Source organism: Fringilla coelebs (assembly GCF_963513975.1).
Source record: "Fringilla coelebs genome assembly, chromosome: 17".
Taxonomy (NCBI): domain Eukaryota; kingdom Metazoa; phylum Chordata; class Aves; order Passeriformes; family Fringillidae; genus Fringilla; species Fringilla coelebs.
Genome location: NC_140043.1, coordinates 7,039,406 through 7,055,745, shown reverse-complemented (window position 1 = coordinate 7,055,745; position 16,340 = coordinate 7,039,406). Strand labels below are relative to the sequence as shown.

Sequence of the window (16,340 nt, the reverse complement as noted above, 5' to 3'; positions counted from 1 at the left end):
CTGGCACCGGGGCAGCCAGCCGGGCTCCGCTCCCCGCAGCCGGCTGTTTCTGAGGAGCTCTGAAGAGACCGTGGGGGCGTTGGGGGGATCGCCCGGTGCGCATCCCGTGTGTATCCCGGTTCCCACCCCGGTTCCCATCCTGTGTCCCACCCCGGTTCCCATCCTGTGTCCCACCCCGGTTCCCACGCCGGTTCCCATCCCGGTTCCCATCCCGTGTGTATCCCGGTTCTCACCCCGGTTCCCACCCCGGCTCCCATCCCGGTTCCCATCCCGACCCGGCGCCGCCGCTGTCACGGCCCGGGACCGCCCGGGTCCTCCGGACCGGCAGGGGGCGCTCTCGTCTCTCGGGGCGGGGCGCGCATTCCGATCCCGCGGCGCGGGAATGTGACGTCACGGCCCGTCGCATTCGCGGCGGCGGAGGAAGAGGCGGAGCGGAGCGGAGCGGTACCAACGCCATGGAGGCGATACCGGTGCCCCCGGCCTCTCCCGCCGCTCTGGTGCCGGCTCCTGCCGCGGGCCCCGTCACCGTGACGGGGAAGGAGGTGGTGTCGCCGGCCGCGAGGCACCCGAAGAAGATCCTGGATGAGGAGGCCTATATCGAGGTAAGGCGGCGGGCCCAAGCGCGGGAGCCTCCTCCCCGCCGGTGCTTGGGCCGAGCGCTTCCAGCGCGGCGGGGCTCGGCGGGGAAGGGTCGGCCCGCGGCCGCTGCCCGCTGCAACTGCGGCTGCGGGTGGAAATAGCGGCGGGGCCGCCCCTCGGGCTCCCGCCCCTCCTGAGGGGACAGCTGGCAGCGCTCTGCCGCCGGCCCGGGGCCCGGGACCGCCCGGCCTGCCCCGGCTTTGCACCGCTGGCCCCGGGCTGCGCCGGCGCTCCGGGTGTCCCAGCGGGGCATTGCAGTTGTTTCTGTCTTTGCAGAGCTTAGAGAAAATCATCCAGCGAGACTTTTTTCCCGATGTGGAGAAGCTGCGAGCCCAGAAGGACTATCTGGAGGCTGAGGAAAATGGCGACTTGGAGAAAATGAGACAAATTGCTATCAAGTTTGGCTCTTCCTTGAACAAATCGTCGAGGGACACACCTGCACCCTGTAAGAACTGGCTCTGTGGGGCATGAGGGATCTGTATCTGATATTGCTGCTCTTCTTTATCTAACTTTGTGCAGGCAATGCTTATCTTAAAGATTCAAAGTTGATGTTTCATGAGAGCTAAGTGTACCAGTTTGGGCAGCAGCCAGTGTCTGGTGGCTCATGCTGAATTCCTCTTTGATGGTGTCTAATAACTCCTTGAGGGAAGTGTTTTGGGAAAAGCAGCCTTTTAATAACCGTTCCTTGTAGGCTTCTTTTGCCAAGTTCCTGCTCCCTAGGGAATGTTATGTGTTCTATACTATGAGAAATCCTAAGCTATGTTTTGAATGCTTATTTTAGTTTGTAGTTTTAGGGGTTCTTGTTGCATCTACTGACATTTGAGATTTTCATGTGTCAGGGACAGAAGGTGTTGGAAGTTCATGGTTATCAGGGGTTTCCACAGCAGGTATCCAGTGTTCTCTTTTATGTTTTCATTCACTTCCAGTTCAGGTGTTTGTTAAAGCCCAGCCCCTGGCTGAGCTCTTGCAGTGGGGTTTGGGTAGGTGGCTTTCTTGTGACAAAGGGCACGTGTCACCAAGTGCTGTCCCTTCCTCCCCTGCTGCAGGTGCTGCCCTGGGCTCAGTTTGATCTGCTACTGCTCTTGTTGGCAAAAGCAGGGTGTGGGGTGACAAATACACTGGGCTGTGGCTCTCCTGGGAATTTCTCCCAGCAGGAGAAAAATGTCTCAGATGAGGCCAAAATCTTGTTTGGAGGTTGAGACAGAATTGAATAGAGCACAGTGGAGTTCTTTTCACAAGTTTTTAATTTAATTTTTATTCTCTTAATATGCTTTCTGTGACGTGATTGGTACATCATCCTTACAGCAAATCCAGTTGTGTGCCCCAGTAACCAGGTGAATTTTTTTTTTTTTTGGTGGCAGATGTTACCCCAGCCACGTTTGAAACCCCAGAAGTACATCCAGGTGGCCTTCCAGTGGGACATAAATCTAAAGCTGGCATCAAGACTGCAGAGGAAGGTAGGAGAATTATGTTTCTCTAGCTGAATTCTTCCAAAATTAATTATCTACCAGCAGGTGGCCACTTGTACATTTCACCTTTAAAATAAATTGCTATAAATGCCATAAAAGGGTTTGTTGAAAGCTGGTTATATGTGTTCCAAACCTGATTTATTAGTGCACCAGTCTGTGTGGATCTGTGTCTTGGCCAAGCTTGATGGTAGTTATTGGTGTGTGTGTGGAAGGCTTGCTGCCAGGAGGGTCAAGAGGCAGATCCAGTGCTCCCCTAGAGAGGGAGGCATTAACCTTCCTCAGGCTTCTTCCCTTCTCTTGGTAGGAGAAGCAGAAAAGGATGAGAAAGATGCTCTTCCCAGCCTGGACACGTTCCTGGCCAAGCACACGAGTGAGGATAACGCTTCCTTTGAGCAGATCATGGAGGTGGCCAAGGAGAAGGAGAAGGTCAAGCACGCCTGGCTGTACAGCGCTGAGGAGGAGTACACCCGGGTAGGGAATGGCTCTGCTCTGCCCCTGCTCTGCCAGAGGGACACAGCAGGGAAATGCCATTTCACTCTGCTTCTGCTGAGGCTCAGTTTCCTCTGTCCTCTGACTGCTCTTTGCTTCCTTGTGCACTCCTGTTTTTTCCCTTCCGTCACTCAAGAGCTGTGCTGAGTTGCTGAGGCTTTGTCTCTTCTGACAGCTTTGAGACTGCAAAGCACTCCCCAGCGTGAATTGCTGTCCTTGGCAGCCCCTTCTGTAAGCAGCAACACCAGGGAGAGCAGCTGAGCATAGTTCCTGGTGTTTGTCCATCGGCCCCCCATTATTTGCAGTTTGTCTTATTTCAGTTTTCAGTTTCTGTTATCAGTGGTAACCCAATCAGCTGCTGAAGCACAGAACTGCATGAGCATGGCTGGCTCTGCTGCCTTCCTCAGCCACCTGCGGGGGAGGTCCAAGTGCTGCTCTGGGCCTGCTTTGTCAGTCTTTAACCACCAGCAGTGAGCAGCTGGCACATTGATGGATGTGGGATGCGGTGCCTTTTCATGAAGTTTTTTGAGGGAGTGTTTTTTTTTTATCCCAACCATCCCTCACAGTCTGTTACATACCTTATGCACAGTGTTCTCAGGCACGTGGCTGAGCTTGTGACTGAGCTCTCCAAGTTGTGTCTACCTGAATGAAAGATTGCAGGAGGCTGCTTCAGATTTTTTTTTTTAACCTTTTAAATTTTTTTTCCATTGCCCTTTCAGCGACAAAATGAAAACCTGGCACTTCCTTCAGCCGAGCAGCAAGCTCTGGAGAACGTGAAAGCTGGCCTGGATACCTGGGAATACACAGCTCGAAACACCCTCATGTATTATCCTACAGGTGAGGCCTTGGCTCAGACGGTGCTTACAGCATTTCTGTACATGACCGAGCAGCTCTTACAGGCAATGCTGTGCTTTTTCTTCTGTAAGGTTGCTTTTAAAAAATAGATTTTTTTCCTTTTTTCAAAAGTGGATTTTTTCCCTTTTTTCTTGGCCTCTGATTCCAAAGTTTGACCATGTTCTATTTGCCATTGAAAAGCTCATCAGTATTACAGAAGTACTTGTTTTCAGCAGCCAAAGCTCTTTTGTGGTCTTTCTTCTTTATGGGCACTTGTTGTCATCTTCATTCATTGTTTGCTTCTGCTCAGAGTCCTCCTTGGACTTGTTAGTCTGTCTGTTGCTGCAGAAAAATACATATTTTTGTAAATGTACTTTTCTTTTTTGGCTATAAATGTACAATTGATAATTTCTGTGAACCAGTGAAGTAAAGAGCTCTTTTTTAAAAGGCATTTTGCTTTTCAAGGTGTACCTGATGAGAGTGAAGTTTTTAAGAAGCCCAGGGAAGTTGTGCATCGAAACACACGTTTTGTGAAGGACCCTTTTAGCCAAGCTGTGAGCAAATCTCAGCTCCAACAAGCTGCAGCCCTCAACGCTCAGGTTGGATAATTTTAATTCTGATTCAAATATAGTTAGTGTTTGTTCTCTGGTGTGGTTCATCCCCCAGAACTGTGTGTGTGTGTTGGATGCAGATGACTCTCACCTTTCTCCACATGAATGACATTGTCTTTTTTATTTCAGTACAAACAGGGCAAAGTGGGGCCCGATGGGAAAGAACTGATACCCCAAGATTCTCCAAAAGTGAACGGGTATGGATTTGTGGCTACCCCCTCTCCTGCCCCAGGTAAGAGGGTTTTCTTATTTCTTCTGCTTTAAGAGGAGTATTACTGCGCTTTAATGCTCTGTTCAACATTAGGGTGTCATTGCAGGGTTAGATGAGGAGGTAAAACCTCGTGCTGTGTATGCCAACTGGATGCAGGGCTTAAATCCTAGTCCAGTACACTGGTAGGAGAAATCACACTGCACCAAGAGACTCTGAAGTTGCTGTGCCATTGCTCAGGAGTCATCTAGCTGTCGGGTACTTTCAGTTAGAACAAATTGATTATTTTTGTTCGAGTTGAAACGTGGTATCTGAATTTGTAGCTGTTCTGCACCAGCCATGATGTTTCTCTGTGCTTTTTTGTGGTTATGCCAACACCTGAATTTACTGGGGCTTTCCCTTTGGAAAACCTGTAGGTGGCGTTTGGAGCACCTCCTTTCTCAATCGTAAATGACTTCTCCAAACCCTGGACAGGGGGATTTTCCAGCCAGAGACTTAAATCAAGCTCTTAGGGTACTTTCTACACCTGTTAGACAAGGTGCAGTCACTGTTTGGTACAGGCTGCCCCTGAGATGATTAGAGGGTACACTTGGCTATCACATGTCCTTAAATCCTCTGCCTGTTTTCCTACTTTTAAGGAGTTTCCTGTGTTCAAGGAGTTTTCATACAGCAGCAGAGGGGAGGACTAGTACTGTAGAGGGAAAAATGAAAGTGTCACTAATCAAAAGCTTAGCAAATGGAAAAATAAAGACATGGAAAGGGTGGTGCTTGGTTGTTGTAACTGAGAGGGTGACACAGCTACAGGCAATCCCTTTAATGGGAACCACATGTTCCTATTGACATTGGCTGTGGTTTCCTCTGCAGTGCAGGGGCTCCTTTGTTGGTGAATTTGCTGCATTTCCTAATTTGCTTTGCTTCTCTCTCTTTTTTTTTTTTTTTTTTTTTTTTGATGAATAAATAGTCAAATGTCTTACATGGGCATAACTTGTTGAATTTGTTTTTAGGTGTGAATGAGTCACCTTTTATGACATGGGGTGAAATTGAAAGCACCCCTTTACGTCTGGAAGGGTCGGAAAGAACATATGTGGACAGAACACCTGGCCCAGCTTTCAAGGTATTTAATGTCAGCATGACATTCTTTTCTGGGGGGGAAGACCTGAGAAGGGAAAGGCAAGTGAGTAAGTAATAGATTAACATGGAGTGTGACACATCTCTGGGTGGTGTTCCCAGTCCTTGAAACTAATAATCTAGTTTGTGCTTGGAGGGTGGAGGTGAGTGTGGATCCACTTGAAGTCTTCTTGGTGGAGCTGTGTGAGGTGGAACACCCACTGCTGGCAGGAGAATGAGATTCTGCATTTGGTAGTGGGCCCAGATAGAGGAGCTTTCAGAGGAAGCTGAAGACACACTCAATTTTTCTGATTTTAATGTGTGACTAGGTGGAAATTTAGTATTTCCCTTTGTCTTTATCTTCTGGCTGTTGCAGCCTGAGGCAGATGTATCAGTTGAGAGTGGAAAAGACACTCTGGCTTTGCTAATGGCACCTAACCCTGCATGCTACTTGTCTCCTGCTGGTATCTTTGAATGTGAGGTGTCTGAGACTCTTAGTTTAAGAAAGGTGTAATTTGCTGTATGTGCCTCTGTTTTGTCAGACTCCCAGGGCCTTGACTGGTTCTCCTGCTGTTTAACAATGTCTGTGTATGCCTGAGAGCTGGCTGGCTACAGGCCAGGCAAGACACAGGTGACATTGTTTGTCTAGGAGAAACAGCAGGAGGAAATGCCAGAGTTAATGGCTGCTTCCTTGACTGGACTGGTTTTACAATTTTTGTTACTTGCTAAGGCGGGTTGAAGGTCTCTGTGTCCTCTCTGGCTTTTATGCAGCAGCAAAGAGGTGTGGGTTGAGCACACTTCTCCCTGCTTTAGATCCCTGTACATTGGAGTCCAGCTTTGAAGGTGCTTTGACTCATTTTTTCAGCACTCTTGAGTGCCTTGGCAAGTGAGCTGTGTGATGCATTTATAGATCCTGGAGCCCGGACGCCGTGAGAGGTTAGGACTCAAGATGGCCAATGAAGTGGCAGCTAAAAACCGAGCAAAGAAGCAGGAGGCACTTCGAAAAGTGACAGAAAACCTGGCCAGGTGAGACTTCTGTTTTGACAGCAGAACTGGGGGTGGCTATTATCTGATGAGATGTAAATCAGTACATGTAAAAAGGGAGGAATGATGGTAAGGAAGGATACTGGAAGCAAGAAGGGGTACATTTGGACTGAAAGTTTTTAGAAATTAAAAATTTAGAAATTAAGAAACTTAATTCCTGAGACAAAGTGGCTGGTGGCTGTCCCTGACACTCTTTGTCAGCATTACTGCTCTGCTCTACAGCCACCCAGCATGCCTCTGGATCAGTGCCTTGCCTCATGGCAAAGAGGAGACATGATAGGGGTTGCTTGGGGGGGTCACAGGAAGGACAGAATAGGCTCAAAGGAAAAGTCAGGCAGTGCCACTCAGGTTTGGGAGGGATGTAGGAAGTTTTTCTGTCATTTGTATCTCTGTAGAGACAGGCTGCATTTACCTGCAGGCAGCATCACTTCTGCAGGCAGTGGGTCTGCTCTGTGGGGGAGCTTATGTCGGGAGGCAATATTGCTTTTTCTGAGAAAGGCAGATTTTTTTACTGTAAAATCTCTTAAAACTGTTTTTTCTGTTTCAGCCTTACTCCAAAAGGACTAAGCCCAGCAATGTCACCAGCTTTGCAAAGACTTGTGAACAGGACTGCAAGTAAATACACCGACAAAGCCCTGCGAGCCAGCTACACCCCCTCCCCAGCCCACACAGGAACTCCTGGTTACAAGACCCCAGCCAGTGGGCCTCAAACCCCTCAGAGCACCCCACAGTCTAGGACAGTATCTCAGACACCAGTATCTCAGGATACTACATCCATCACAGACAATTTGCTGCAGCTTCCCAAAAGAAGAAAGGCATCTGATTTCTTCTGAACATTCCAGTCACCACCAAGGTGATAGTGATCTGGCTGTGCTCAGTGAACTGCAGACTGGTTACTGGAAACTGGGGAAATGGAGATGATTTCTTAAAGATATATTTCTATTTTTAAGAGAGCCGTGCATTTAAATCAATTTCTGTACAGCTATGTCTGTTTCTTAAGTGGCGTAAACTTTTCTTAAAGGCTAAACTGGACTTGGCTCCAGCTTGTCAAACTTGAGTTTGCTGAAGAGGGGACACAACCGTGTGTATGGCATGACACAGGATTTTAGAGAGGTTCTCTTTAACTTGAATTTAAACTGATGCAGTTCACAAGTTTGACTAACTTTGTGATCCTGTTAAAACCAGCATTCCCAAAGAGGATCCCATTTCCTCCTTCACTGCTTACACTTTGCAGTATGGGATTTGCCTTCCTGCTTTTGCTCAAGGTTTTGGGCTTGCCCTGTTCTGCACCTGGCAGAGAAAAGGGATCAGATTTGTTTTATAGCTGCTCTGTGTGTGACTCCAGAGAGCTGATGATCACAATGCAGGGGCCAGAGACAGTTCTGTGTCATCAGGATGGCAGTGCCATTCTGAGGAACAGAAATGATACTTCTGATAGCCACACTGGGGCTTGTGTTTGGTGTTTTCCTCCCATTCTTTGAAACTTTTGGCTTTAGTTTTTGTAATTGGCCAAAAAAAAGGAAAAGCAGTTTTAACCCTACATAGCCTGCACTCAGGGCTGTGGTTGCTGCACATGGGCTGGTGTTTGTGTGTGGATGAGCCCTTGTGTGGTGTGATCCAGCCTGGAGAAGCGCTGTGCACTCTTCAGGAGGAAGCAGGTGTAGCCAGATGTTTTCACTTCTTGCACCACACCTGAGTACAGGACAGCCTGTGTGACACTTGGCAGTGTTGGCATTTGCTATAGCCAGGTGATGTTTTGCTTAGGGAACATCCGTGGAAAGTCTTACCCAGCAACTTGAGGAGTGTCTGCAGTGTTCTCTGAGGTCTGGGGCATTGGGTGCTGTGTTTGTCTTGGTGGAGAGCTTCCTTTTGTGTGGTTTCCTCTTCCACTTCCAAAACTCGTGTCCCTGACTGAAAGCGTTTCAGAGGGACTCAGTTTTTATAGTGCACCTTGTAAAAATAAATGTTTCAACATGGAATTGCTAGGACTCAAAAATTAGTAATTTTTACCTTTTTAGTCCTTTAGTCCATACTTGAAGGGTATGTTTTTTCTTTAAGCAAAATGTTATTCTCAGGTACTCATGAATTAATGTAAAAGGAGTGCATTTACTAAAGTTTTCATGCTTTCAGAATTGTTCTTTAAGAACTGAACTGACTGAACATGAACCAAGTTCTTAGTTAATTTCAAATACTAATTATTTATTTCATAGTGAAATGCTTGTCTCCATGAAGCATAGGACCTCTCTGTTAGGTACACAGGCAGGAGGTCAGACCCTGGCCTGCACTTTGGGTCACTGAGCAGACCAGGGATGTGGGATTCCTGCCCATTTATGGGTGCAGAAGCTCCTCTGAGTGTGGGATGCACAGAAGGGTTGAGCAGCATTTGAGGGACTGCAGGTGGAACTCCTGACACGTGGATCAGGAGTGGGATGGGGCATCTCCCTGCCACAGCATTTCAAACTGGCTGTGCTCATACCAAGGTGTAGCTGGAATAATAGGAAATGTGATATATGAGGGTTGTTAGTTCAACATTGTGCAATTCATACTTAAAAGCAGACTGCATTAAATATTCTGGTGTTGGTTTTGTGTTTGCCCTCAAGTGAATTAACCTAGACAGCCACACTAAAAATCACAGTCTTGATTCTGCCACTGAAGGGCCTTCATATGTTTGTTGGAAATGGAACTTATTTTCAGTTACATAGTATAAAACTGGATCTGTTGAAAGGGCTGTAGTGCTCTTCAGATTGGCTGTTCCTCTAATGCCTGCTGTAATGTCTGTTTTCTGCTTCCTGCTGCAGTTCAGCCCCTGCTAGCTGTAATTAGCAAATCAGTAAATTCTTCATTGCCAGATATTTTTGCTGCTGTAGCAGTGGCAGATAAAGTGCCTTACAGGGCCAAATCCAGTGTGAAAAAACATTTTGGTTCTTGATGACTGGTGATTTCTTTTTCTCCCATTTTCAGCTCATTATTTTTCTTTTGCTATTGCAATATATCTGCATTTTCCTATGTGCAAGGCCCAAGCACACTTCCTCCCTCAGCTGTAAGAGCATCTGGAGCTCTCCTGATGCTGCAGAAGTAGCTGGCAGTGTGCAGTGGCGGCCCCAGGCCTCTCCTGTGTGGCCAGGCTGGCTGTGGTGTGTTACTGGATTCTTGGAAGTCCTGGTAGACCTATGTCCCTGTGGTATGAACACCATCACAGCCAGAGGCTGTTGGGGCTTGCTGTGTGCAGCCTGGGCCTTGGCTCCTTGCCCCAGGCAGGAAAGAAAATGGGAGACCACAGGAGATTCCTGTAGGTCTAATCCCTGAGCCCCAAGCTGGTTCTCTGAGCCCTTCACCTTCAGGGCCAGGAGCCTCTCCCTGGCCCAGGGGTCCCATCTCTGCCCTGGTGCAGGGACTGCAGCTCTTCACCCTTCCAAAAGCAGGCTCCAGTAAGGGAACTGATTCTTTAGGTCAAAAGGGAAGCTGTGGTTGGAAATACTTTGTTGTTTTAGAGGATTGGGCTATTTCTCTACAAAAATAAAGGAAATGGGTCCACTCAGGGGAGGGGGAAATGGAGCAATTCTCAGTTCCTCATATTCGCACGTGTTGCCTCAATCCCAGCTCATGGCTGCTGGCCTTAGAGCAGCTGGTTACGAGCCCCAGCTCAGGGTCGGGTCAGGGCCAGGGATGGGTTCAACCACCCTCACCATGAGCCCCTTTCCCCACCTCTCCCTGCCCCAGCAGCTGTCCTGGCACAATCTGGGGCACTGGGCACCTCTCACCCTTCACTTTGGTGCTGCTGGGCCTTTGGTTCATGGCCCGTTTGCTCAGGGCTGCTGAGGGCTGCTGGGTGTGCTCGGGGTGTTCCCTCTTCAGAGCTGGGGTGCTGTGGGACGTGGCATGGAGGAAAACCAGGCCTGCCTTGCCTTGGGACAAAAGCCAGGGATCAGCACCCTGCTCTCATGGTAGAGGCATCATAGGATATTTATTTATGCATCACCCTGTGTGGTGTAATGCCCTGGCCCTGGGGTGGATAAGGACACCCTGATCAGGCCTGTGAGGCCGTGCTGTGCAAACCAGGCTCAGAACAGACTGTCCCCACAGCATCCCATGGGAGGGGCAAAGCTGGGCAGTTTGATGCTCTCACTTTGTGCTGGAGGGTGTTGTCATACTTCAGGTCCCCCACAGGATCTTGGATCATGGCAGTATTTGGCAGCACATGAGAGCTGAGAAAGTGGGTTTTGGCCTAAATCTTCAGGCAGTGCTCTGCTGCTTGTGACGCACTCAAGCGGGTCCCCAGGCACGTTCCTGGGCACACAGTGCTCCTGAGCCCTGCTCCTGAGCCCCCAGGGCTCGCTGCTCCAAGCTCATGCTTGCTGCTCCCCAGCTCTGAGGAGCTCTTGACAGGCAGCAATTTCCCCACCCATGTTAAACTACACATTTAGATTTGAAAGAAGCACCTGCCTGCAGCTACTGACCTGAGCACAGCAGCAGCTCCTGGGGGGACAGAGGCAGGGAGTGCTCAAGAAATCCCACAGAAGCCCTGCTTGCAGGTTGGCAGCTGACCCATGGGGCAGTCAGTGACTGAGGGGGAGCAGGAGCCATGAAAGGAGAAGTAGCTCCACCTCCATCTGGAAAACAGTTGAGAAAATTTTGCTGCTGGGTATAGTGAGTTATTGGTATTAACTGGGAAAAGGGGAGTGGGTTAAATTGGGTCAAAATGGACCTTGCTGGAATTGCAATGTTTTATTTGAGAACTACTAGTTGTAGCAAAAGACTAGAAAACACCTCATTGTAAATATTAAAAATATATAAGCACTTTCAAGGCAGCTTCCCAGGGTTTGACTTTGAATAGGTTGTACTAAAAAGCTGGAATTCCCTGCAGCAGAAAGTGACAGCTCTCTGCTGACTGTGGGTCAGCCATTGTGTCTAGCCTCTGGCTGAGCCTATGTCCTGCTGCTGCCCTAACACTTTCCCTAGTCAGTGGAAATTCCAGATGAATTTGGGAAGTGGATCTTATGCTAAAACTGCCTTTTGATCCCACATGCCACCGGGGCTGACCTCCATCCAGCACCAGGAGAGTTGTGGCAGCGGGCTCCTGTCTGCAGCCAGGGACAGCCAGCACCCTGCCCGGCTGACAACACCCAGGCTCAAATTCCTACGGGCACCTGTCACTTGCAGGGCCACTAGCAATGACCTGAGCCGCACAATTAGTTCTCTTTGTGCATTTCCTCTCTGTCTGGGGCTGGGAACTGGGAAGGCAATGTTTCCAGGAGCTGTGGAAACACCTGGCTGGATCTGGCACTGCAGGGTGCTGCCTGTGGGAATGTCCAGCCCTGGGTACTGCTTGTCCTTGTCACCCTGCAGACATGAGAACAGGGTAAGGCTCATCCTGCTGTGGGCAGGGACGACCAGAGTAATGAAGAAGTAAAAGATGATCAACCTGGGAGTGTGTTGGGGCTGGGAAAGGCTGGAGCCTTGTGTCTCTGCTGCGGGGCAGGCAAGGTGGTGGCACTGGGAAGTCCCTGCAGAGGCAGGGAAGGGCCATGGCAGCAGAGATGGAGGAGGCCTGGAAGGGCTGTCCCGGGGTAGAGAGGAACCCTCTTGAGGCTGTGCCAGCGGGAAAGGGAAAGGCTGTCAGGGAGTGATGGATGTGAGCAGGAAAGGACGCTCCAGCTGGGGACGGGGAAATGCTCTTCTAGGTGGAAGAGGGGACTGATAGAGGCTGCCCTGGGGAAGTAGAGCCAACTGAGCAAGACCATCCTGGGGGTAATGGGGCTTCCATTCTGGTGAGGACGGAGGGGGCCGATAGAGGCCGTGCTGGGGGTTTTGTGCTGGCCACCAGCGCCATCCCGGGGGGACCGAGGGGCCGGGCCGCACCCCCGGGGTCGCGGGGCCGCCCCGCCACCGCCCCCTGCCGGCGGCCCCGCCCACCGCTGTAAGTGGGCGGGGCGTGCGCTGATCCGCGCGCTCGGCCCCGCCCCCTGAGTGCCGATTGGGCGGGCGGCGCGCGGCGGGAGGGGGCGTGGCGGCGCGGGCACGGCGGCGGGGAGGCGCGGCCGCCATCTTGTGCGCCGGCGGAGCCCTGCGAGCCGCCCCAGCGCGGCCGCCCGACCCGCGCCGCTCCCGCCGCTCCCGCCGCAGCCAGGGCCGCCGGCTCCGCCCGGGGCGGCGGCGAACGGCGGAGGGAGGGCAGGGGAAAAACTCGGTGCGGACCGGGGCCCCCCGCGGGCCCGGCGGCGGCCCCTCCTCCCGCCGCTCCGCGCGTCCCTCCCCGCGGGTTTGTGGCGCTGTGCCGGGGGAGGATGAACGGAGGATAAATGGTGCCCAAGGCGGACAGCGGCACCTTCCTCCTCCTCTTCCTCCTGGTGCTGAGCATCACCGAGCCGCTGCGGCCAGGTAGGGGCGGCGGCGGGGCCGGGGGTGCCGGGCCCGGGCGGCCGGCAGGGTGAGCCCCGGGGACAGCCCGGATCGGGGGGCGGAGTGGCCCCGAGCCGGCCCCGCCGGGCAGGTTTGGGCTTTGCCGCTGCTTTGTGCTATGAACAGAGCCGGGACGCGGCCGAGCATCGGTCCCCTGTGCCGGCTGCCGGGATCCGAGAGAGCCTGGATTTACCCTGCGAGTCGGGGTAAAACCTTGGTGTCAAAGTGTGAAAGCTTGCCTAGAAATCTACATAACCCTCCGGGTAATGAGCGCAGAAAATGTGGTGACGAAGTTTTCAGGTGCTTGTTGCTTACCTGCTCTTATGCTGTGGGCCTTGGATGCCTACGCGGCCAGACAAAATGCTTGCTTTGGAAGTGCCATTTAATCCTGGCAGGAAGAGAGAAAAAAAGCCTGCCGCACCTGGTTCGTCTTTCTGGTTCTGTTTGTGCTTCTTTTACGGAAATAATTCAGCGATGGAGTTTGTGTGCTAGGTGCTAGGCATGGTGCTTAAAATCATAAGATGATTAACTTAGGAGAAATGGTTGGTGCTTGCGGGTAGAAAACTACAGTTTTTCTAGGGTTATCGCTCAGCTGGAGTTTCTTTTTGGGTGTTGAACTCACTTGGAGCTTGGCAAAGCCCTCGGGTATCATGGCCAGTTTCTTGGCAAAGAACATCAGTAGCCAGAGCGTGAGGCTGCCTGGGGTGGCTTTGCACGTTTGGGAATCGCCCTCCCGTCACACCAAGAGACTCTTCCTGGGTGATACGTGCTCCTAGTAAATAGGAGATTAAGAACCATGGTGTACTTTGAAACCCCCTTGTTATTTCTCTTCAAAATAACTTTTATGACCCAGACTAATAAAACGTAACAGTATTAATGAAGTGCGTTTAAGCGAGTTCCTAGCAGAGCTGAAACACAATTGGGTCAGTGTAGGCAGGGTTATTGAAATAGCTAACTTGGGTGTTGAAACGTCTCTGTGTCTGCCTTGTTTTGTTTTAGCTTGTTTTTTTGGCAGTGCAGTATGTACAGGGTTTGTGATATGGGCTTAAGTAGCCAAAAAGCCCCCGTTGTGTTAGTAACCTAGTATTATTATAGCTAGAGGCTTTTATGGCTGAGAAGGTACTATGTAAAACTGATTTCAGGCAGCTCCTTTTTGCTGGCTCTAAGTGCTACAGGCTGCTGCATAGCTGGGTGAAAAGGTTCAGCTTATTCAGAGCTGTCTTTGTGCTTTTATAGGTGGGTAGACTTGACCATGAACTGTGCTGGCGTTGAGCCTCCTAGAAATTAAAAAATAGCCTTTTTCATATTGTGTCACATTTGTCACTCCAGTTTGATATTGTATGTCTGTCAACAGCTGATGCTTGATGGATGAACACAAGTTTTTCACTTAGATTTACTTTGTTCAGATGAATGATATTTTTCCACTGGTGCTGTAGCTGTAATGTACCTGCTGTAGAGATTTGTGATGCTGTAGCCTCACTGGCAGAAGTGTCCTTGTGCTCAAACCTTTACTGATCTGCTCAGGTCCTACATATCTGGCTTTGAAACTTGTAGTGTTAGAATTCTCCTGTGGCAGCTCCATAAGCATTCCATGAATTTTCCTCAAACCATATGTATTCCTGAATCCGAGGTGATGCATCTGGATGTAGTGTTGCAGCTGAAATTCCTTGCTGTGTGAGGAGTTTCTGAGTTCCATTTGGAATAGACTCATCCATCCTGTTTACGTGGTGGCTCCGGTTGAGTGCGGTGGCTGAGCTGTCCATGGTGATGCCTCTCCCTCCTTCTCAGAGCAGAGCCCATCACTTCTGGGTGGCCTCACAGGTCTCTGCCGATGTCACCTGGCTTGTTTGGTTTGCTTCATTTAGTGTCTTGAATCTGCTGCCTCAAACAAATCACCCATTTGGTCGATTAGGAGCACATGGTTTGATCCTGAAGCATGAGGTGCAGGTAGGGAAAACCTTGCTCATGCAAGTACAGAGGACACACAGAACCAAATTTACCACTTTAATCAGTGGTGAAGAAGTCTCCCTAGTCTCCTCTGGGGAGAGACAGGAGAAAGAGAAGAGTACTTGGACTTAGAATTTATTTCCCAGGTGGTGTTTGCTTTACTTTTTACTTCTTTAAACCTGTGTGTTGTAGCAACTATCTTTTTGGTTTAGGAAGGACACCTGCAGCTTGCTTAGCTTAAATCTGTACTTGGAACTATCAGATGAGTGCTTCAGAGCCCTGGGAGGTTTTATATACTCAGAGATGAATGTGTAGTCCCTTCACAATTCAGTCCCGGCAGATCAGGCATCTCTTTGTATTTCCATGTTAATTTGACACTAGCTTTGTATCCATGTTCTTGCTGTGCTCTTCAGACAAATAAAACCTTCTTTTAAGCCTCCTCAACTGTAGTATCTTTTCATGCAATCTGAAAGGCAGTGATTTTACATGGATCTATTTTTTTCTGAGTTTAGGGTGAGGTGGGCTTAAGTAAATTAGGAAGAAATTAATTAATTTTTTTCTCAGTTTTTTCTTTCTTGGTTACATGAGTCTGTTTTGTGCTACTGCTATCACTAACAGCACAAGGTCCTTTTAACATACCATGATATTGGCCCCAGCTGTGCAGATTTGGGTTCCTGAAGGCACTGTGGGCAGCTGGATTTTTCTGAACCTGTGATCTTGTAATGGTAATTTTGAGCCTTTGAGAATTGCCACTTGAATTTTTTTTTGTTTGTTTTGTGTTTCCATCTTTCCCCTTCTTGTTTTGACTAGTTGCCTGCTTTATCGTGCATTTTTGAAAGCAGTCTTTTTTTTTTCAAAGTAGGGCATTTTTCCTTGAGTTGTGTTACTCACTGTTTTTGGAATCTGCTAATGTGAATTGAAGCTGAATGTATCAAACTCTTCCAACTATATGGGTGTAGAGTGAAAGACTGACTTATTAGTTCCTTTAAACACTTGCTGATTTACTCTTATCTGTTGCTTTTTGGGGATATTTACCACAGTAGGGTTTAAATTAATAAAATCTTTTCCAAGACAACTCAAACCCATGCTTCAAGTTATCTGGCTAGCTGGCTGAGAGAGCTGATGTCTTTGTGTGAGGAAATATTTCAGTGCTGTGTTAAGTCAGTTGCAATAAGCTGTTCTGGTGCTAGCTTAGATTTTGCCTGAGTTTTTGAACCAGCACATTTCTGTTGGTTGTTGGAAGAGCATCAGAGATGCAAGTTGTTATAAATTGAGTCTTTCACAGTTTGAGAATATTTATAAGTTTCTTTTCCTGTTGACATCCCAGTGCATCCCACAGAGAAGCAGAGGTTTTGGTGTCTTTGTGTAGCATTGGGAGCTTAAGCAGTCTGGAATGACCACGCTGACATGTTTCAGAATACTATTTAGAGGATTAATTAAGATCATCATCACTAAAGACAATAACATGTTTTCATATTTCTCTAACAAGATACTGCTGCTTGCTAATGGAAAACACTTAAACATGGTCAGGCTTTATATTGGATTTTGTAATAGTGGTTTAGTACAGAGCCTTGTGAATGTAGGTCATCAGGC

General features: G+C 49.3%; 2 protein-coding genes across 2 annotated transcripts in view; both read left to right on the top strand.

The window, feature by feature from the left end:
- Nucleotides 1–423: 423 nt before the first annotated feature.
- ESS2 (ess-2 splicing factor homolog) lies at nucleotides 424–8,991 on the top strand. The gene is made up of 10 exons (XM_084217207.1): nucleotides 424–602; nucleotides 916–1,084; nucleotides 2,001–2,096; nucleotides 2,413–2,579; nucleotides 3,317–3,434; nucleotides 3,897–4,030; nucleotides 4,172–4,274; nucleotides 5,255–5,364; nucleotides 6,268–6,383; nucleotides 6,949–8,991. The coding sequence occupies exons 1-10, from the start codon at nucleotides 456–458 to the stop codon at nucleotides 7,232–7,234; spliced, it is 1,446 nt and encodes a 481-aa protein (XP_084073333.1). The 5' UTR covers nucleotides 424–455; the 3' UTR covers nucleotides 7,235–8,991.
- Nucleotides 8,992–12,435: 3,444 nt separating this feature from the next.
- The window catches only part of DGCR2 (DiGeorge syndrome critical region gene 2), a 45,790-nt gene continuing 41,885 nt past the window's right edge, over nucleotides 12,436–16,340 (top strand). Inside the window, exon 1 of the mRNA XM_084217598.1 lies at nucleotides 12,436–12,779. Coding sequence (XP_084073724.1) covers nucleotides 12,701–12,779 — 79 coding nt within the window. The 5' untranslated portion in view covers nucleotides 12,436–12,700. The remainder of the gene's footprint in view (nucleotides 12,780–16,340) is intronic.